We start from the raw sequence: 24,182 nt of genomic DNA on the forward strand, positions 1-24,182 counted from the left end.
ATGCGTTAAATTGGGCACTGAGGGGGGACCTGTCTGTGCAGGTAAGGGCCTTATCAAGATACAAACAGTCTACAAACACAATGTCTGAATAGGTGTTGACTACTGTATTTGATAGACTGTACCTTTGTGCTTTCTGAGAAGGAGTAAGAAAAGAGGATGCATAATGCCACTAATGCAACACTGTCCAATAAAGGTACCACAATTCATTACCAGAGGTGACCCAAAATCATACCCCAATGACACCAGAGTGATTTTCTGGCTATTTTTGAGGTTTTCTACTTTTTTCTATGCAATTTCACAGAAGTCAACTATCATTTAATTACATCTATTTTTTTATTTAATTGAGTCCGACCACAAAATTTAATATATCTCATATACTACAAGGTTTATAAGAATCTTTGTTGTGTGAAAATACAGGGAACAGTCCAGAGAATATTCCAAAAGATAAAAAGATCAACACTTATTTTACTAAGTGTACACAAATATGAAACACATCAGAAAATGAAATAACTGAAAGTCCCAATTAAATGGTCAAATCTAAAATACTGACAAAACATGCAGTAAATTCTAACAAAACATTTCAGAGATGCATTATCCATAAACTTTGTATTATCTGATGTAGGACCCAGCTGGCCACTAATAATTACTAATCTTCTTGGCCCAATAAATAGGCTTATAGCAGACAGATACAATTTTAAGTCTGTTGGTTACCAAAAAAAACAAAACCTTTACAATATAGAACCCTAAAAAAGAGATTATCGTGAAGTAGCTATTGACACTGAAAAGAATTGCTGCCTCCCGCCTCTTGTATGCAGGTCAAATTCAGAAGTGTTTAACACAACTAAACAAAACCAAATGAGCTTTTTGAATGCCGAAGCACATGGAGCCTATTATCCAGCACAAGCCGTTCCCAGAAATTTTATGGTAATTTACACCCTTTTTGTATCTCACACTAATGTTTACTTCAATTATTAAGCAATGAGCTCTAAAAGGTTACCTCATATTATATAAATATATAAAAAAAACAATCCTATAAAACCAAAATTAAAAAGACCTCTCTAAAGGTTAAACAGAGATAGTGAAGATTGCGATCTTTTATTATTTGAATCAGTTTTTATCTTAATAATTTAACACCTGCAGCATGAGAACCTCATGCATAAACTCTGGATACACTAAATGCAAACATCTGCAGGAACTACCAGCAGGAATGTCATGGCTTTAACTTACACATCTACATAATGAGGAGACTGAAGAGGGCAAAGTGTGGTTTTCATAAATGCTTACATCGTAATCCTTTACTTCACAGTTTAAAAAAATGAAAACGGTAAAAGGAGTATAATTTAAGTTGTTTTGCTATCACTGATCTTGAATTTATAAAGAAGGGTTGTTTGAAGCTCTTCATGAATATTCCTCATATGCACTGACCCGTTAAGTTCAACTGAACTCGTTGTAAAGAAAGAGTAATCTGCATGAGAGAAAGAAATATTAAAATGGGAAACCACAAATGGTGAACAGAAGTAACACTAATACTTTCACACACCCTAATGTATGATGTTCTTGGCAATAAATGAAAAGCATGTGCTTCAGAAACCAGATTTGTGATTGGTGAGTTAGTGAATATCAAAAATATTCCTTAAGTGTTTGAGTTATACTCAAGACAAGTTTGAGTTAAGTTTTGAGTTAAGACTAAGTCAAGTCAAGTGTCTAAGACACCAAACTGAGTCCCAATTTCTGCTGAATATGCACATTTATGTATTTTGCAGTTATCCACATCCAATATGAAACTAGCAGACATAAAAAAAATCATCATCAATCCACATCAAATTGTCTCTCTTCTCATTGTGTATCGTGTTGTTCACCAAATGACAAAGAATCCCTACTTGAAAGAGAAAACTGAACCTTTGTTTCCTTGCCAAGTGTGTGTATGAAGTGTAATTTGTTCACATCAAAGAGGAGAAAGCCCTGATTCACTGCACTGTATTCCACGTTGTGAGTGTGGGAAGGGAGGAGGGGAGAAAGCCTTGCTGCTCCTAATTGGATGTAATCGCTAGAGGGAATAAACCAGCTTTGGCCTAAGGGTGGGGGAAATGAGAAGACAAAGGAGATGTTTAGAGAAGGCTGAAAATGCTAAATTTCTCTAGAAGGCTAAAAAGACAGTGTGATTTAAGTAAGCCAACGGAAACAGCCTAATGTTCAGAAAACCTTAAATAAATAAAAACAAATAATTTGAATTAAATAGATCTGGTATGATTTTTTTTTTTCTCGTGTTCGTAGAACATGGGCATGTAGCTCAGCCGTGGAAAAAAAAGGGAATTTCAGACAACAGTAGAACTGTATTTAGGTTAATTAAATCTGAAATGAATTTAAAACGGGCTGCACTACTCATTTGAATAACCCTAACTTTACCAGAATGAACAAAGGACCCCAGCCACATTAAATTTAATATTTAAATTTTTGTCAGCATAAGTAAAACACCAAGGAGAAATATGGAGCCCTGACACTGTTGACAGTGATATGCAAAATGGTTTTAAACAACATCTACATTTTAAATTACTTAGTTTTTTTTCAAATTGAATCGATTAGGTCACAGTTTCTGCACAGTTTCCAATTCATCTCATTGGAATCCTCTCTGTTACACTCTTCATCTCCATCTGTGCCTCCTCTCTAAGATTCTGTTCACCGATGATGCAACCACACTGCAAACTAAATCTAATTAAATTTTAATTCATTTAGCCACATGATTAGGCTAGAACCTAAAAATACAGTTTATTCATTCATGTCATTCTTAAAAAAATGTTCTTCATCAAATATCTGTGTAAGTGTTTACCTAAGTCAGGCTGTCAATCCTACATAATCATAAAAATCAATGATGGTATATATTGGAAATATTATTATTATTATTATTATTAATTCTCAGTTCAGTGTAAATGACTACCATTACAACTGACAACAAACAGGAAATAAGTTAGTTGCATAAAAACACAGAAAAAGACATTGTACTATTTTGAGCACAAGTATAGTCATTCCATATTTTTTTATCGATATTTACTTACTTTACTTGATTCAAACAGACACGTTTTACAAGTGTTTCTTTCTTGAGTTTGAAGGCAAAAGGAAAAACAAAGTCAATAAACCTATGGGCTTCTGAGAAATCAGCAAATGAGCAAATACAAGGCATGAAAAGGTATAGTCTTTTCGCTCTCCAGCAAGACAGATGAACATTTTCAGAGGTTATAGGTCTTAAAATAAATAGAATAAATCTAGATCTTTATTCCAAGGGCAAGTGAAGATAACAAAACATAAAATACGTTGGTAAAGTGTCTGTGTGTTTATACAGAGTATAAACACACAGACGTAGAGATATAGAAGCACAAACCTAATCATTAGAATAAGATACTAAAACCGTGTTAAAAAAAGACATTTTAAAATAGTAAAACACAATTGACTGAAACAGGCAACTTGGCCATGTATTTGCTCCTAATATAAAGAATTCATGAAGACTCACGGAAAGAAGGCGTTAATAAAATAAGTTTTCTCATATTTTGTAATACTGTAGTTCTTTAGGGCAAACCACATTAAGATGTTTTATCATAACTTAAAATAGAAATTGCCCACAAAGCTCTAACTCTTGTATCTTCAGTTAAAACACAAATCATACTCATGCTAGGTCGTCACATCATAAATAGGAAATTGGTGAATTCATGTTCAGTTATTTTTCCCACAGCTTGCTATCTGCCTAGTCTAAGGTAGGCTATTACATACGAGATTCGTTTAGAAATATAAATGCTAGATCAGACTGCAAATAGTGATAGAATTATCATTTTTATTTTTTTCATGTATTCCAAAATACAAATAATTGATCTACTTTCAAATTCTTAATTTAAACCAGCTTTTTATCTTCACATGAATACATTTTATTTCCCCATAGAGTTTACAAAATACAGGTTGAGTATGAGGCAGGTTAGTTATTGGATGAAAAAAAATGTTGTATTTTGACAAACCTTTTAATTTTTTTAAGAGCTAATCTGCTCCTTCAACGCTCTAGTTCCTTTACCTCAGAAGATAACAAGGCTTGTGTAGAAGAGATAATGGCAGTATTAAGCTCTAGCTGTAGCCACAAGTGATCCACAAGGGCAGGGATGTTTGGTATTCCCTTTGCTGAAACATCAAGGCCCTAATATTTGCAGCTCAGAGAAAAAGAGGGAGACAGAGTCCTGCCTTTGACGTGGGTTTTTTTCAAGTGTACATCAGAAATCATATGATGTTCATCATTGCAGGGATATGAGAATATTCATTCCATCTCTTTAAGGCTGGTGTGATGGAAACTAGAATAAATCTTGTGCCATGTCAAAATATATGCAAAGAACTGGAATATACTATAAATCTGTGGCATTTTTAGCAAAGCATGTAAGATATATTTGAATAATAATTCTGAAAATTGTACCAACTCACCGATATATAACAGGTCTCTGACAGTGTTAAGTAAACTTTAAGATGTGATTAAATGATTTCACTCTCAAAACATATCTTATGCTTGCAATGAATTTGCTTTTCTTTTTTTTATCTCTTCTGCTCTACTGCAAGCCACACCACAAAATAGAGATTTTGTGAGCTCTAATGAGCATCTCTTATCAGAAATTTGAGCTTGATCTCTGGTCACTGAAAGGTTTGATGCTTCAATAGATGCTATCACCACCACAAAGAAACTTCTCACAAGAAATCTGGAGTCCTTGGCATTAATCAACCTTATTTGCCACAAGATGCTTTCCTTCTACGTCTCCTTGTCTGCTGGCTTTTCTTGCTAGTATTTCGACCTTATAGTGGGAGTAAAGTACAGTTATTCCTGGGACGTATGTTCTCACAAGAGCCCTAAATTATCTTTATGACCATAAAAACTAAAGTACAATGTGTGTATTTAAGCTCCGAGAAAGAACAAACAAAATGACTTGGACTTAGGGGTTTAAAAATGCCAAAATGTATTGTTCTTTAGTGGTAAGGTCTCAATACTGGTTGGGTCTAAGCTGGTCCCGTCTCTGCTTTCTGCTGCTTTCATTACTCTGCATCCTGCCTCCGACAACCTTAAGCCCTGCAAAGGTGCACAGAGGGGTTTTGTCTCAGCATAGGATCAATACCTCTCCTCATCATGGGCAAGGGGCAGGGATAATGCACTCAGCCCAGGGCATGCAGGGTTCACGAGATTTTCAAGCAACCTGGGACTCCGACTCTTTTGAGGTGAATGTATAACCTGTGTATGTGTATGAACCATGAAGTCAGATGTTCAAGGGCTTTATAACTACAGAGACATATCAGATGTTGAGCTTTTTAAGGCTTTATGTTCCTCTGAAATGGGAGTAAAGGGAATATTTTTTTTTGCCATGCCATGTTGTGAAGTAAATACTTGCAGTAGTGTTTTGATTTGCCAGTGTATGTGAATTATCAATGTAATATTGATCCTCTGTCTAAAACTTTTATTCCTGATCTTCTAGTATTAAACGGGATCAAGTGAAATTCAACATACTAACACGTTCAACACAGTTCTATGCATTTGAGCAATTCCCTTGCAAATGTATCATAAATGGCAAACATATTTGAGATGAAACATCAAGAAATCTTGAAAGTTAAACACAAACAAACCTTTTCCATTAACAAGCCTTTCCATTGGTTTTCAAAATATACAGCTATAAGACATTTCTCTAAAATCAAAAGTGCATTTTGAGTAACTACCACTAGGCAATATCTGGATGACGAATCAAACAGATTCCTCAAGAAAAGTCGATAGTTACGTGACCTCTAACCCTGTCTCCTGGCTCTCAATCAGAAATTTATTTCATGCCGCCTCCAAATTGCAACTGATGCAACCCATTTAGGACCATATTAATAGGATAGTATTTATTATCCCTTTCAGCCAAAACAGAATGCAATCACCATGGAAATCATTTGAACAGTGATGGAAACCTTTGAAATTATGAAGAGCAACTTGCAACATAGCTCTGTCAAAGCAACATGGAAAATAGATGACAACATATACAACAAACTAGAACAAAGATGATTGAAGGAAAGTGAAAAAATAAGCCTACTTTTAGGTTATGACTCATATACTTTCCTAACTTATCAGTTCAAAATGTGTGCTGATGATTAGGTGCAAGAGGCCTAAGTGAATAAACAATCTCCTCTCTGTTGTAAATCACATCCTGGCAAGGAAGCATAACAACAACGCCCTTTGATGGATTGTGATAATTAATATCATTCCTCAAACAATCTATTTCAGGTCCCTACTAATTAGGAGCCAGCAAAACTAATAAGCCTTCATAATTATTTCACCTGATTCCTAATATATGCTTCTATTCCTCACCAATTTGGCAATGTGGTATTTAATTTTAAATAATTTCAGTTTCAAAATTAAATATTTTAAAAAGATAAATAAGGAGCAAAAAATGAGAACAAAAACTGACTCAAGCTATCACATGCAGGCTAATGCTAGCAGAGTTTGTGGGAAAACGACACTTTAGGCTCTGCTGACAGTCATAATTACCAATGCTTCCAGTATCTCTTTTGAGTGGGAGCGACAGCATGATTGACATCTGCTTTCTTCCAGGCATCTTTTGGACGCCTGACATTACAGCTTGTGGCTGAACGCAGGCTTGCAAAACACCTCTCTGTCTCTGCCCTGTCCCCCACATCTCCTCATATCGCTTCACACTCATTACAGATGCCCTAGTTTGCTTGCGAGCCAGGAGATCTTGCTAGCCTCATTACAAACTTGGACACCTCCCATCTTTTGTACCCTTTTTTCCAGACAAGATCTCACACATTCGCGCTTTCATCCCAGGAGCAGCCTAAAAAGACTCATGAAACATGTATGAAGAAGCAGCGCTCACGTCTCATTTGAATCCTTCACACTGAAGGAAAAGACAGTGCCAGTGATGAAAAGTGCCACATCGGATTAACCGGCGAGGAAAGTCAAACAGGGAAAGGGAAAACACATTTAATGTTACAGTTTGCAGTCAATGCACAGAAATAATACATATTTAACAGCACACAGAGGCATTTCTTTGACCCTGTTCATTAAGTGTTTTCCCTCATTAGCACTCTTGTTTCAGTGATGTTTCCCATGTAGCGTTTTGGATGAGAGGCAAATTATGGCATACAAATAAATTCTGTGACTGTGATTCACAATTCCCAAAGGATGCAGCAGCATTTTAAATTGAAATATTCAGCCAACAAAAAAATGTTCTTAGATTTCCTACAACCAATCACAGGGTTGATTAATCTATCATCCAAAATCATGATAACCATTTTCTAATGGTCACAATGCTTTGCTAAAATAACATCCTAGCTTTATTGTCAAGAACAAGCCAATGTACACTGAAGTTGGTTTCAGTTTATTTCCAAGCAAACGGAGGGGAATATTTGTCTAAATAGTATTCAAGTATAAACACCTCTTAAGGTCACTAATTATAGTTTCATTTTTAAATTATGTTCAAAGGCAAGACTACTTATTGGTCAAGAGTTAGTTTGGAAACTCAGACAATATTAAGGTGCTGTCATAATAAAACACAAAATCTTCTTAAGCTCTGAAAAAAAACACATTGGAATAATAGTATGGGTCCAGGTCAATTTGCCATTCGTCTCCTTATTCAGTGTTATTTTAATGCAAAAACAGTACATCTTATACTAATAAAAAACAAACTGCAGTCATGAGAGATACATTACTAAGGTTGTTCCTTACAAGTATCAGTGTCCAACTTCCATGGAAGTCTGAAGTGCCAATTATGTTTTTTTCAAGGTCTATACAATATAAAAGAGAAAAAAGTGCTTTGTGTTTGTTGACTGACATGCTAATATTTTAATCCAACAGAGGATGGTCTAATTACACATTATGCCTATTTATGCATTAAGTAAACCTTTAATAGATCTCCATTAAACTGAAAAAGGTCAACATAGTAGATGCTCTTGCTTGATGCATTAATTAAAAGAATAAGTAAGAGTTCTTAATCTTGATGCATTTTATAAGTAAGGGAATAGAAGATTTTTTTGTATTTAACCACACAATGACTAGTCAAGAAAAATCTGAAAATTCTGATCTCAATTCTGTTGTTTGGTGAATCTCAAGCGGAGATTTATTTAACCACTGATTGCTCAGTCTCAGCTGCATTCGAGCAAATGTGCCTTATAGATTAAGATGCAGAGGTATCAAATCGGAAATAAACAATTCTACACACAAAAAAATATTACTAAAAAGACAGTTTGAAATGTATGGAATCTTTATTTTAAGTACGATGTAAAAAAAAGAATAACTTTGATAGTATTGGAGAACATTACAATTATAACAGATTTCTATCAGTTTTCATGCTTTTCCTTCATCACCTTCTGAGTTTTTGCATCTTGTTTGCTAGAAATATGTACCCTTTGTGAGCATTGAAGGCAACAGAAGTCCATCCAACTGGCCAAATGTATCAGTGGTAAGCAGAATGTTCATGCATGGCACTGATATAATATCCAACCAAATGTTGCATCAAGGCAGTCCTTTGATTTCAGATATAGCACACATTGATGTTGCAATGACGACTGTGATTCACTGTATTCTACAGCCAATTAATAATGACAACTAACCACCAGATTGTCGTCATTACATATACAGTAGTTCTCCTACAATCACAGTTTTCTGTCAATAAAATAAGAGTTGATTATGTCAAATTACTTAAAAGTTAAATAAAGGCCTATTCCCACATACCAAATAAAAATACTTAATTGTTCAAGTCTCTTTGTTAGTGCAAAACACAAACACACTTGACTAAATTTGTTAACTATTTTAGGGTTGTTGTAAATGAATATTTTAGTAATCGAGTATTGTATTGATTATTCTTACGATTAATCAAGAAATCAAATTAAAAAATAAATAAAACATTGGTAAATCTAACATAAGAGCAGTGTTACTATCGCATATCAACATCAGTCCAATTTTTTACATTTGAACTTCCCTAACAATAACTTCTCTGTAGTTTAGAAAATTAACCTGTAACAATAATAGCTCACTTTCTAAGCTAACCTGAAGAAAAGTTATACAAAAATCTGAAATTATATTCAACTTAATAATAAAGAGGCAGGCTCACAAATATGCAAATGAAAACATGCCTATACTCCAGCTTTTCGTTTCTGTATTCATCTTCAGTCAATTTAATAAATGAACTCTCACCTTGCCCAGACATTTATAGCTTTTGTGTTCATGTTAGCGACGGGATTTGACACCTTCGTTCGTCACACACAGAAACATCTACCAGCTACGTGCCGTCACTGATGCTCTCTTCCACCCATTTGTTAAGACCGGAATGATATGAAATAAATTTTCCGCTTCGTCCGTAAAGCTACACTTACATTAATTATCTAATGTGCAGCCGCCTGCAGCGTTCAGTCTATCCACTCACCTGTATAAATACACCTGCAGCTTTTCCCCGCTGTTCGCTCTGAACACTGGCCACCAGGCAGCAGCTCACGGAGGAGAAAAGTTGCTGTACTCCAGGCATCGTGCCAGTCATTTTAAGCATGATTATTGGTCCCCCGAAAAACGACAAAGACCCAGACATTATCACCAATCAATAAAATCCTCCCAGGCCGAACTTGAAAACTGGACGTTATGCTGCTAACACTTAGCTTTCGTCAACAACTCAGGCGGAAGAGAAAGCTCTGCGCAGAGCAAGTAATAACCCGGCCGTAACACTGTGCGCTAAATAATAAAATATAATTTAACGATAAATGTTCCTCGAGAAATTTTAATAATCGAGGTACCCAAATCTCTCAAGGAATCATTTCAGCCCTAAACTATTTGTAACCAAAATCCCCCAGACAAACATTTAATTTTAATAAGCATCATTGCAGCTTGATCAGAAGAAGCACCCAAATTTATTTAGAGCACGGAGGCTTTTAACCCATTAAGACACCATGAATTAAACATAAATGAGTGCATCCCTTTAAAATGAAATGTAACTACTGTGTACTTCTCCATTTTGAGTTGAATGTGACGTGACCACATTTTCCACTCTCCAAAACACATCAAACCGATTAAAGCTTTCACTGTCATATCCTTCAGTAAGAAAATAACAGCTTCTCTTGTATGCTATGTTGCTCCTGTCACTCATGTCAATAGGTGCCGTGTTAAAGATATATTTAAGAGAAAACTGATACTCAAAAGATTGAAAAAAATAAAATTATCTTAGAAGCATGACATCATATAATGATGCAGACACACACTCCATCCACAACAAAGAAGAAAATTATTCAATTTTCTGTTGTCTTTCAATAAAGTTCCCATTGGGAATACATATAGTCCTAAAATCATGGTTTGGGTCTAAGGTTGCAAACCAAATACGCCTCACTTTTCAAGATCTTACTTGGCAGGTCATGCACAGAGCAAAATTGCTTATTTGTTAAACTTAAAACTCCCAGTCAGCCCAAAATGTTAAAGAGATACTGCACAGTGTTCATCTGCAACATCAAAAGTATATTAAAGATGGATGGAGTTACAGAAAAAAAAACATCTTTTCTTATTTGTTGCCCTCATATATCAAACCCACTGGCCTAAGCTGTGCATTGTATGTACTGAAAAGGGCAAGCCTGACAAATTGAATTTTCTTGATCCTGCTTACCCACTCGTTCACTGAGCTTTATGTTCTAGCCATGACCTTCCCAGAAAGCCAGCGAGCGAAAAAAAGAGAAAATGCCAGGTATGCATTGGTTATATGTGTGATGATGTGTCTTACAAGGTGATTATCAAACCTTCAAACATCATGCAACAGCTTCTACTCTATAATTCCTTGTCTGTTTTTAATCTGTGCAAAGAACATAATTTAGTCTTTGCAAATATCCTTGAAATGACTGAAGGATTTACTGCACAGTAAATACTGTGAGACAAAAATAAACAATCTCATGTCCCAATAATATACAAGCTTAATCCAAATTCCAGGCAAACCCTAGTCACTTATTTTATTCATAACATCAAACAAGATCAGTTGGATATGTTCTGTCTAAATCACACATCAGTGTGTTGTGCATGGAATATCTACTTTGTGTGTAATACACTGAAAGGAAACAAGAGAGGATGTGAAATGCTATAAATATTCCTTTTTTTTAATACAGTGAACTGAGTATTTAAACTTTCAACCTCCTTTGACATATTTTTTTGTTAAACTCCTGCCAGTTTCAGGATTATAATACAACACGCTATTTTCAGAATGTACTAGCACTCCAGGCTAAGACTACTAAGGCAGGTTAGAAAGGTCACACAAGTAAATATTTAATAAGCTTCAAATACCCGTAAATAATACACAGACAAAACTGTGGAAAGACTTAGCTTCGAAGCAAACCAGAAGAAGAGAGACAAACCTTAGCATTAGAGGGCTTAATAAATGCTCCATTTGGAAATTTACTAATTTTATATAATAATCGATACAATAATTATGACATCAAACCTTTTTATGAGGTCTACAGAACTCCAATTAACATTTAAACACTTAGTGTTTCCTGTTTCCTCATCCAATAAATGTAAGACCTATCGCTATTAACTCTTATTAGTTACTAAGTCATCTATAAAATGCCTTAAAGAAATTGCTGAGAAATAAATAATTTAAGAAAAAAAACTCAGTTTATAGTCAATGTATTAATCAGTGCCCCTCATATTGGCACTAAATAGGCAGATCATGGAGGCTCATTTATTTTAGAAACGATTCCAAATGGGAAAGACTTGAGAACATTTAAAGTATATTGCTGATCTTCACGAATCCCTGGCTTAGTTTTTCCATATCCACCAATAGAGTAATAATAAACTGTTAAAAATGGAACCGTGACTTGCAATGTCGTGTTACATTTATAATTCAATTTATAAATGGAAATATTGTCAATAATGGCTCTCTCTGTAGTTCACTGTCACTTTTTCCCTGTGTATTGAGTTTTCCTTTTAGGTTGGATATGAATTCTTGCTTTTTAAGATCCATTAGCCTACTTCATGTTGTTAGAAAGAGTCTATTTTGATGATTCCTTGCAGAAATCAATCCGAGTTGATGATTGTGAGATTTAACTCAGCTTTCCAAATACTATTTTTCACACATGATTCGGGGCTTAATGAGGAGAGAGTCTCAACATAGCACATTTTCCAGTGCTATGTTGGTTTTGATGACATTTTTTTCATTTAAAAAAATTATTATAATAATTGAAAACTTCTATAGTAAAAACATTGGTAGTGTAACAGCATCTTGGGTCACTGAGTCTAAATAACAACAATTAGATGCTATCTACATATCTATTAGCTGCTTAGGAGGCTTGTCAGAAAAAGGCCTTTTCTGATCTACTATCACAATTATTACTGTGACAAGATCACTAAATACTTCCAGGATCTTGCCAGGAACTGTGTGCTTTTCTTCAATGACAACATTAACCCTACTGACTTGAGGGTGTGTCAGTTGTGCAACAAAGGATGAAAGTATCAGAATCACTGCATGGCTACTCTTACGATAATCCATAATACTGTGGGCCTGTTCTTCAGAAAACTCGGGGAAGCTTAGTAGAATATATGGCAATATGGACTCCTATTAATTAAAGGCATGCTCAATAAAAAAAAAAAAACTGGTACTAATTAGTGCTGCACCTCTAAAAAATGCATTTCTTAACATGTTTTTTTTTAAATGTTTCCTTCTGATGTTTCAAGAGGGTAGACTTAAATCTCTGTGAGGTAAAACACATCAACTATACCCAAAATAGCAGCAATCCATTAAATATTTTCTCAATTTCCCTGTTTAATTTGCTGTTTACAAAATACCTTTGAAGTTACATAAGCTATGCTGACCTCTCTGTAGGCATGATCTTTTAATAAAACCGTTACTTTAAATTTTTTGGACATTTCTTCTCTTTTGGGAGGAACCCTTCATTCCATTCTTTTGAGTTTTATCGCTTAGTGGTATGACTTACACAAGTGGATGCAAAAGAATTTAGCTTGCCCTTGGTGATATTACGGGGTTGAAGCAAAATGAAACCTTGGGGCAAAACAGAATATAGTCGAATAAAAAATAGCATCTCTAATGCCTGGCATGATCTTACTTTGTCCTTCTCTTGTTCCTTTTCTTCCAAAAAATTATACAACTCTAAATTCCTCTGTTTAAAAGTGGGAAAAAAACATGACTACTTACCTATTAATTTCTCAAGGATTGTGTAGGCCTACATAACATACAATATTACTGAAATAAAATATATAAAGAAAAAGAAGAAAGAGGTTATTAGGTTCATTTCTGCACTCTAATACTAAAAGATGCTGCAACTGGTAGCAACTATTGCCTTAACTTCTAAATGCCGACGGGTTCTTTTTCCACACTGGAGAATAATTTTCAGTTTTTGAATGGGTCCTACTTTGATGTTTGACGATGAGTGTTTTCTGTCCATTGAATTCCACATTAGAGTAAATTTCATCCTGATTCACAGCCTTTTACCTTTCTCATTCTATTTTCCTGTATGGCACCATGCATCCCAAGGGGTAATTTAAAACATCTGGGCTGAAGATATTTGCCTAAACACTGCACTTCACCTCTCAGTAGGTATGCCATTACCCTAAATACACCTCCTAAAAACACATTAGAGGCTTATCTATATTTAAGATAAAGCACAAGGCTCCAGCTTTCAATTCAAAATGGAGTTTATTTAAAAGAAATATCAGAAAACCCCATCTGGCTGGCATGATAAATAAAAGTGTTTTTTTTTTTCTTTGTGCTTTTGAAAATGAGAGAAATATAGATTCACATCAGCAATGTGCAAAAACAGTCTGAATTGTTGCCTTAACTTTCTGCAGTGACATTTCTGGGTTACATCTTCAAACTTTGCAAACAGAGACCCTACGCAGAAGTGCACACACAAAATCACAAACGCATAGCCTGCATCCAGCATTAGCTCAAAGATAAGTTAAAACAGCAACAGCATCTTGCAAAAGTATTTACATTGTTTGAGCTCTTCTACATTTTTGTCACATAATAACCAGAAACTCCCTTGTACTTTATCAGGATTTTGTGTGATGGGGCAAAAATAATGCATAATTGTAGAAAGAGATTAAATTAATATATTCTTTTTAAGTTTTAATTTTTGTTACAAATAAACTAACATTATTGTGTTCATTTGCAGTCAGCGCTTCTGAATCAAGACTTTGTAGAACCGCCTTTTGCTACAATTACAAAAGATGGTTTTGTAATTGTGGCAAAACCACCTTTGCTACAATTCTTTTAGGGTACGACTCTGCTAGCTTTGAACATTTACAGACTGAAGTTTTTCCATTCATCCTAGCAAATTAGCTCTATCCCAGTCAGACTAAATGGTTTGCTCTGATAATCAGTTTTGAAGGCTTTTCACACTCTTAAGTCTTTTGTAGCCTCTAACAGATCTTCTTCCAGTATTGTCCTGTATTTAGCCCCATCTATCGTTCCATCATCATCTGGCCAGGCTCCGGCCAGATGATGATGGAACAAACAAAATGCCACAGCATGATGCTGCTACCACTGTCTTCATGGGGGTGGTGTGTGTTTTAATGTTACTCATAGCAGTTTACATAGTTTTGGTCACATTGTATGAGAGCACCATATTCTGGATGTTTATGTAGCCCATATTATGTTCAGAACATTTTCATCAGAGGTTCTCATAGCTTCCTTTCAATCATAACTTTCTTGTTGCCACTTTTCCATAAGGCCAGATTTGTGGAGAACACAAATGAAAGTTGTCCTCCCACCTAATCTATGGACCTTTTCAGCTCCTTTACAGTTATTATGTAATTTTTGTGATTAATCCTCTCCTTGATTTGGAGCCGTTTGTTTTGTCATGCCTGGAGGTGACATTTGTTCTGAATTAGTGAAACTAAATTAAATTCAAACTGAACTGCCAGTTCTATCAGTTTTGGGAGACAATAATGTCCCGGTAGGTTTGTGGTTGTGACATTCGCTTTCCATTTTCAGATGATGGATTAAACATTTCTCTTTGAGGGGAGTGAATACTTGCAACACACTGTATATGTTTGTCACAGCAGGATGGAAGGATTATGATAGCTTTGTCCAAACTTTATTTCAGGGGAGACCTTCTTTGTGAAAAGAAGAAAAAAAACTGTTAAGACCATTAACTGTCCAGGACCAATGTTTACATAATGAATGTGGAGGCCTGTATCTCTTTATCTCCTACTGTTAGTAATAATTTCACATACATGCTAAATCATTTGATCTAAAATCAGATGACTAAAAATGTGTTGATGTTGCAAAATCCAACTGGGGAAAATGTATCATAACAAACCAAATTTATCTGCTGTGACCTTAATTTCCACTTGGTCTGGCAAAGCTTCCATATATGAAATCTGCAGCATATTTGTAATAAATACAAGCAGAATGCTCCATGCCTTGGTTTCAAATGGTTGAAAATAAAAATCCTTTCCAAATCTTAAATCATTAGAAGTTTGAAAAAAAAGAATCCCTAATTACTTGAGAGTTCTTTAAAACCTTCAAGTATTCCTAGAGAAGAAAATTTCAGAGATGGGAAGGATAACACTAACCCACACTCAAGCACTAAAACACTTCATGTCCTCACAGTCAAAGAACATCCCTGTAAATGTGCCAATTTAGCCAACTTTCTGTTTAAGCATGCAACATTTAATGGTTTTTGCCTCATCTAACCATTTATGCGTGGGGCATTAACTCAGAAAAAGCTACTGTGCAGTCTTAACCCCACTTTCCCAAAGCAGTAGTCAGCCAGTAAAACTTAATCCAGCTGTAGCTACCCTCCTCCACAGATTTAAAGGCTGCTGTGGTTCTACACTATAATCCAAAATCAGTTATTCTGCTTATTGATCTGTTATGAGAAGGTACACTTCTGGTAAACACTGATAAAGAAAGGCTGATGCTGGCGTGACACCACTCCAACAAATCAGTCAGGCCCAGAGCTCTGAGCAACCACTCCCACAGCAAAACAAATAAATAAACAAAAGCAGTCAGCATAAAGAAACAGATAGCATACATGCTAGTGCTTACCATAATTCTTTATGTTGCTAACAAACTTAATGCCTCGACACAAACTTGATCATGAAAGATGATCAATCCTCTTCACCAAAAAAGATATGTTTACATTCATGTAATTCCTAAGCTACAAAATAATATAATCTTTTGATGTTTTATGAAAGGAGTTATGAATGCTTTTCACTACAAATGGTTGGACTAATTATGTTGAGTTTCTTCACAATCTCCTTCAATCTCTGCATTTCTTGCACCACAGTAGAGCTTATTCAGCTGGGTTGAAGAAATCCAACAAATTCCTTTAAAATAAATTCCAAGTAAAATTGAAGCACTGTTTCAATTTATGCATTACATTTTAGGATAATCAGAGATTCAGAAACTTTTAATTAGTATTTATGGCTTTTCTTTTTCTCTGTAGGTTTGGATATGATATGACAGTCTTATTTCTACAGCCACTTTAAGAATGTTCATGCATTTTTATTAGGAGTGCCAATAGTTGTGGCCAACAGTGTACACATCACTGTGAAAAACTTAAACTAATCTGAAAATAATTATGAAAATATTCAGTGACATTGACAGGAACAAGCCTAAAAAAAATAGTCTAAGCACTAAAAGAGGATGGAAAAAATACTTCATCATTGTTAGAGGCTCCACATCACTTCTGTACCACTGACAGTCCAGCGCCCTATTTTTTTTTTGTTGTTGTTTTTTTTGTCAACTAACTCCTGCAACAGTTTAGAATAGGAGCTCACTCTCTGTCTCATCTCTGCTTTCATGCCTCCTGTCAGATCCACTCATTCTCCCCATGTTTCCAATCAGTCTTCATCCCTGTTGGCAGCTAAAACAATGTCTTTCAGTGGAATTGATGTATTTTAGACATAATGGGTAAAACTGTTGATAAAGCGTCTGTTTTAGCATTGGTTGCTGACTCTACCAAACTAGCATACCTGCATATGTGAGATTCTTAAGGTCTGATAACAGAGTAGTTTTTACCATGGTTTAGTGGCAGCATGAATTAACACACTCATGTTAAATGAAACAAAAAAGCAGGAATTATTTCAATTGCTGCTTACATAGTGATTACAGTAAAGATATTTTCTCATGCATTTAGATTTTATCTTTATTTTAAAGCAAAAAAATAGAACACTAGATGCATTGAGTCAATAATTATACCGGTCTGCCATTCTGCTCCTTATTTCAGGTCAGTTTTATAATTCAATTCGATATAGTTAAATGTATTTCTATTAATTTTATATGTTGTATTATACAAAACAGGTTCAATTCATATTGAAATATATAGGAATACATAAATCCAATTTACAACGATGCAATCAAATTAATGAGACTAAGTCAGACTGATTCAGGTTCATTCATAAAGGATATGATTTGATTATAATTATATTAGAATATAGTCAAATTCAGCTGATATAATGACAATTAGTGAACAATTGTCTACCTAAGAAAGCCCACAGGACTGTGTCCTTGACTCTGCATCAATTACTTATTCCTAGCTAGTCAGCTGCAGCTTTGATGTGTTTTAAGAAATATTTCTAACTTCCCTCTATGAGCAGGTGAATTTGTTATGTTGTAAGGAAAAATGTCCTTTTTGAGCCAGCTGATTGGCAGTGCACAGCAACTGGTCAGAGAGAAGCAGGCAGCAATCTCCTCGGCTCCACGGAGCTTAAGAACTTGTGTTCACCCTGGAACTTTGATATTTTGTTGAAAGGACTGGAAGCCATAAAAACAGTTTGATAAATTATTTACTAACTTTTTAATATTTTGTTATATCTTGATACTGGTAACCAGGCCATGCCTGATAACAATAAATAGACAGAAAAATGTCATTCTTATCACAGAGTTAAGAATAAAGCAAAATGTGATGTAAAATGTGTAATGTATTTGATTTCTCAGCTCAAACTGAGAGAATAGACTCAAACCTCTGACAGAGAAAGTGCTATCTTGTGATGAATTTATGGTGAGCTTTTGAAAATGTTGATACCTTTAAGATTATAAAAATAAAGTAGTTAAAAAACTGTAACTTAGCTTATGAAGGGGAGGATACTGATATCTGAGCAGACATTTCCCCATTGTCAGAAATGTCCCCATTGTGGGGCAATAAAAGGTATTTCTGTTTCTATTGATATTTCTTCATATGTGGATACTAATGCTTCTGTCCGGTCAGCTCTGGGTACTTTACTTTGTATTTAGGCTTTAACAAACAAGTATGACTGTTGACCACTAAACTCAAACTAATCTGGATTGTTGGTATTTACAATCTGGATATTTTATTTGAGCAAGCAAAGCCACACACGAAGATTTCCACAGTGCATATATTTCAGACAGGGCTATATAAAACTTATCTGTTTTCTTTTTCTTTTTTTGCTAAACACACACTGTGAGCCTTCTCACAGCTGAGTCATTTATCACGACCCAGTGGGATTACTTAAAACCAGTGTGTGGTCTTATGAAAGCTTGAGCTATGAGATGATAGGCTGCTCCATGTTCTTAGCAGAACAACTAATGTACACTCAACATGAACTGACACTACAAAAAGAGCACTCATATAATCTTTTTTACTATTTTCAGGGGTCTTCTTTTTCCTGGCAGAGCCACGGTTTGAATTTTGACACCGGCTTTAATATAATGCTGGGGAGAAAAAAATAAAATCACAGCTTAAACCCACCATTATAATGCTGCCTGCTGCTATCAGTAAATGATACTTTTAACATGTCTGAGCGGTTTTACAATCAATGTTTCCAGACTCGTGTGAATAAGAGCAGATAATGATTTGAAAGGGGAGAAAAAACAAGAAGAGTTGTGCATGAAAAGAAGCTATTTTTACTGCCTATAAGCCTATTTTTCCATGAGAGGAGTTTAAACATTTCTCCTTTTTCCATTCTCTGATGTACAAACGTGGAACTGATAAGCTGCAAGTTACCTTAAAAAGCGAGAAATGAGCCTGAAGCCCAGCATAGCATTTCGAAAGAGACTGTGGACTAGTCACGTGCTTACTCAATTACTGGAGGTTAAATAAGATAAAAAGATACAGCAAAAATATTCATATACCTATTTAGATTCATTCCAAAATCTAACATGAAGCTGTGTTGATTTAAAGAATATATTCCAATCAACACTGCCACCTTCGTGTCATACCTTTATTAAAGTTCTTCGCCTGAGTGTCCTTGAATCCCCTATAACCGTCCCCCTAGTGCCCTCCTATTAAGTTGAGCATGAAATGTAGGCAGGACAGCAGAGGTCTGACTACATCACGACATAAGTAGCACTTTATCCATTAACTTGTCACCATAAGAGAGAAATGACCTCTCCGTCAAATATTAAGGGGATTAAGGAACATGTGAATAGACGATGAATAGCCCAATTAAGTTCCACAAATATATCACAAAATAATTTAAGCCAATGTCAGTGCCTCACAGTTTCCTATGCAGAATTTTTCTTATGCACAGGATGGCATCTACTGAGTCACATTGATTCCTGCGGTTATCAGGGATGGTGATCTGACAAAGTCCTGACCTTTATTCCATAATTGAAGATTGTTGCATCTAAAACCAGGATGAAGGGCATATTGGACAGGATTTGCAAGTCGTTATCCAAAGTTCAGCCAGAACTTGCACAGGCCAAGAAATTTAACGAGGTTTCAGATGAATTCCTATTAGATGTATATGTATTCAAGAATTAGCAATTAAATAGTAAACAAAGTCATATCTCTCTGTTCAGGGAAGTGCAGAATATGAATTGTTAAGTACAACAACTAGTAATTATTTGGCAAATATAATTAGCATTAATCCTATTTGTTCAGCTTAATCCTGAGGCCATGGTTCTCAGTTGAATAGAAGTGTACTACAACCTCTGGGTCAAGAGTCAGTCTCTGCCTCATACAACAAGATTAAACATTTTGATGTCAGGTTCGCAGCTGGTGGTAGGAAAGAACAGGAGATGTTTAGATGGTTTAAGTTCTTAACTGCAGAAATGCTTGCAATGTTTTGTTCTGTCATGATGAAAAAACATAATCCAACAAACAAAACATCTAGATCAGATTCCTATTAGCCGAACTCAGCTTAATGGGTGGATGGATGGATGGACATTGGCAGCATAAAGCACACATAAAAAATAAAGCCTTATTTTCTCCCACGTAACAACTCACAGTGGCAGTATTTGGTAGGTGCCAAGATGTCAAACCAATCTTTTTCAAGGCTCTCCTACTCCTACAAGCAGGTTGCCATCGAACTTCTGGAGATTAGTGTACAAAGAAAGATTCTTCATAAAATGAGCATTACAGAATCCTCTTCATCAGACTGATACAACAACAGTGTCTTCAGTCAGAGGCTTCTTAAGATCTGTAGTAATAGAGAACTCTTAATGAGGTCATCTCTACCCAAAGGCCATCAGTGTTTAAAACAACTTTTTGAAGAAACTTGGATCATGTGAATTATAACATTTAATTTCACCCTTGGATTAATAAAGTAGTTTTGAACTAAACTGAATTTGAAAATCCATCCAGACTTAAGCTGAAAGACGTTATTTAATATTCTAGCAATGACATTTCTATGACTGATTGTGAAAATGTTTGTCTGTTTCAGAGGGAATCCATTGACCAAAACAAAGCAGCAACATTACCGTTAATCATAATTTGTTGAATGTGGACAATTATGCTGCTAATCAAGATGGCTTACCATTTGCCTAAAAGCCATCAATTGTACATTATTATAATACGACCTGAAGCGAAAATACAAAAAATTCCATTAGGTCTTTGTACAGAGAGGAGAGCATCTTATATTTCCACACACTGAGTGCAACCCTGTGCTTTGTCCAAGCTTGACAGGCAGAATACCAAACAATGTGTGAGAGTCAGCACCAGGACCAGACGATGTGATGTATTGCGCACAGTCTTGGAACAATGCAGTCTGTTTTTACCTGGGGGGGCAATGTTTCTGGCACATCAATTTATTTCAGTGGCACTGTGTGACATCACCAATAGTGTTTGTTTTTTGGGCTATCTCTGAAGGCAACAGCTATCATTGAGTAATGACTGCGGATAAGTGCAACGTTTCCTCGGTCTACATAGGGTTTCTGTATCTCTGGGACTCCATCTGATGTTACAGGCAATGTTGCCTTCAAGGATATTTAATCTTGTATCATGTACATTCCTTGGACATACATACATCAGCAGATCATAGACTTTTGTTTTACCATTTTTTACTGAGATGCCAGATTGATTTTCGTTTATTCTTTAAACCTAATCAGTATAACGGCTTAAAACAATGGTGCCCCTCCTTCACTGATCAGCGAGCAAAGGCACAACTTCTACATCTTCGCTTTCAAGAAAGACAAATTTGGTCAACTGGAAATGTGCGTGGTTGCATAAAACACAAGCATGGAAATGAAAGAAGTGCATCCTATCTAGTGATTTTGAGTGCTGAGTATTGGACTAAAAGCCAAGAGCATCAGCAGTGAATACAATCCAGATTTCTCGCCAGTTATCTAGACACCTCTGGTATTCAGAGATCTTTTTACTTGGTTGTATCAGGGCTGCCTCAAAACAGCAGGAGGTAACATTAAGTTCTAAAACGAACTCCCTAAAAACTGAATTGTGAGAAAAACCTTTACCCTTTATCTTATAAAGCACTTTGAATTACCTAGTGAAGAAATGATACAATTAAACTTGCTTTGTCTACATTTGAAACTGCAGATGCCAAACTAAGAGCTGAATGTCTGTAAAGTGGCAGATTGTAGACTTATGACCCAAGAAGATAGCCTTGTATCATTACATCTCCATTTTTAGACATTTTTGTTTCCTAGTGTAACTTAATTAATAACCCTATGTTTCTCAGGCATCATTGCTACATTTCCGATTAAAATGATCAAACAGAGCATGTAACTTTGATCAGATGTTCATTTCCTGAAAACATCCATTTTTTCAAAGGTTTGCGTCCAACAGAATGCTACATATGTTGCAATATTTTAGCAGCTGTATGAAAAATAGTTGACTTTCTGTTTTAAAAAGAAACAATAATGCAAAACATTTTTTGTCTAAACATCAGGAAACCTAGGTGTTTTTACTCAAGGTTATCATACTGTGATAATCTCATTCTAGCTCATAGCTAGTTAGATGAATTTCACTTCATAATGTCAAACATTTTTACTGGGATTAATTAAGGTACCGCCGAGGTATATTTTTAACTCTCCGAGCCTTGGAAGAAGTCGACCCAAAGCACCAGAGCTCTGTTCTTCTCCTCCAGACTCATTATGCCAGTCTACAAGGGAGTATTATGTTTTGCAACGGTTGACACTGAGTTGACACCGTGGCTCAGGGAGCCTTAGAAAGTCTGCTCGAGGCAGACTCCTTGTTTAGAGACCGAGGTCTGCCTGACATGTGTGACTCCTGAGGCAAGTGTGTCGTTAAATGGATAGAGACAAGGAGGATGGCATGACCCACTTCCATTAGCGCAACTGCAGACTGTTTTCTTCACATACTATCCCACAGGTACACTGCTTTTGTGCTGACCATGAACAACATTAAGGCAGGCAAAAGCCTAAACATTCCCAACATCCAAAGAACGGAAAGCTTTAAAGCAGAAGAGGATGTGGATTGATTTGTAATGGATATTAAAGTGTATAGGTCAATCTGTAAGCACGAAGCAATTTCCTCTGTAGGGAAGATAGTCTGGCTGTTAATGCTAAAACTCCAGGTTAGATGTAAAGTGCCTAATTGACCTTTTCGTGATGTCATCCTGGTCAATACCATTGCAGCAACCAAGGAAGGAGCAATTTATTCTCATTTTGGTAGTTTCTCTGTTCCACTTACAACATTTTTTCTTTTATTTATCTGTCTTCATTTTCTCAGAAACCAGATTGTTAAGGAGAAGGGGGTGATCGTCTAGTAGAGGCAGTTAAACCTGACCGCTCAGCATATTTTATCCAGACAGGCAGCTGATGCACATTTCGAGAAGGGAGCGCAGAAATACCCATTTTTATATGAACTATGTGCGCCTAACGCGGTAAACATCCCTCTAGTAAAAATATCCATGGATAAAGAAATTTTTTCATCCTTCTGACTGCATCAAAAGTGTCCTAGAAACACATGTAACCCCATTAACTAATGGGTCGTGAACGTGTACACATATTAACACAACAGGGTGCTGCAAACAATACAGACCCACATAACGTTTCGTGCATCTTCTTCTCTTTGATTAAAATTCTCAGCACTTTTAATATATTTTGCACACAGTCTCTTACTTCGACTCAAATAACGCAAAATGAGGTAATGACAGCTTCACTCTCCCACTCACCTTTCACACGGTGTGGGACAGCGGCGCTCAAACACAACACGATGAAAGGGAGTAGCGGTCCCATCCTCGCACAGCAATCAGGTGAGTCTTCCAAGGTTACAGGGATTGTGGTTAAAAAAAAACACACACACAAATCACACGATCAAAACTTCTCCTTCCCCCGCTCTCGCCAGGCTGCAGGGACAAACCTGGGAGATGCTGCTGTAGTATGTCCTTTCAAGGGAAAGTACCTCCTAAGTGATAAAGTCGCCTCTGGGGTTGCGCGGAGCAGGAACAAGTGAACTGTGTTGGCTACCTGCCGTCTGCTCCTCTGCTGATGCCACCCCGATCCTACCGCAGTGGTGCGATGTAGTGAAGGCAGCGACGTGTGCGCTCCGCGCTCCCGGACATCTGCCGTCAAGCCCTCGGGTGTCGTGAGAGTCGCTACTTCCGATCTGCATCTACAAAATAAAATCCGATGAAGGTTCGAATATGGAAAATAATGTTAACTCCTGTATCTAAACTCTGCAATAGAAATAAATAAATAGTCTAACGAAGGTTTTTAAACCGTGCATTTTTGTTGTAATTTACAAGATTGTAGTGATGTTTTTTTTTTCTTTTTTCTTCACTAATGGTGCTCTGGACGACCTCTGGAAAAAAATGGAAGAAAATAACATAACGCCAGAGGTCACAGACAATAAAAGGCAAAAACATCTCAAAGAACGTCCTGTTACAGGCATGGTGTTTGGAATCAAAAGCCACCTTTGAATGCACAATAAGGAACTTTGGGATAGATGGGTTACAGTGGCAGAAGAGCACCAAGTTACACTTCAATCAGGTTATAATAGAAAACTGGGGCTACAATTCATAAAGGTTAATA

The 24,182-nt window shown here is 36.0% G+C and overlaps 1 protein-coding gene across 6 annotated transcripts in view; it reads right to left on the reverse strand.

The window, feature by feature from the left end:
* Positions 1–23,711, reverse strand: part of LOC116729593 (EGF-like repeat and discoidin I-like domain-containing protein 3) — a 126,443-nt gene extending 102,732 nt beyond the window's left edge. For 2 of the 6 annotated variants that reach the window (XM_032578248.1, XM_032578246.1), the window contains exons 1-2: positions 23,512–23,711; positions 23,324–23,410 (exon numbers count right to left, since the gene is read on the reverse strand). In XM_032578248.1, the coding sequence (XP_032434139.1) occupies positions 23,324–23,387 (64 nt within the window). In that variant the 5' untranslated portion in view covers positions 23,388–23,410; positions 23,512–23,711. Of the gene's footprint in view, positions 1–23,323 lie in introns of all 6 variants that reach the window. The other 4 variants (XM_032578249.1, XM_032578247.1, XM_032578250.1 and 1 more) reach the window with 2 other exon arrangements.
* Positions 23,712–24,182: the final 471 nt, after the last annotated feature.

This window comes from Xiphophorus hellerii, chromosome 12, assembly GCF_003331165.1.
Source record: "Xiphophorus hellerii strain 12219 chromosome 12, Xiphophorus_hellerii-4.1, whole genome shotgun sequence".
In the NCBI taxonomy this organism is placed as follows: Eukaryota; Metazoa; Chordata; class Actinopteri; order Cyprinodontiformes; family Poeciliidae; genus Xiphophorus; species Xiphophorus hellerii.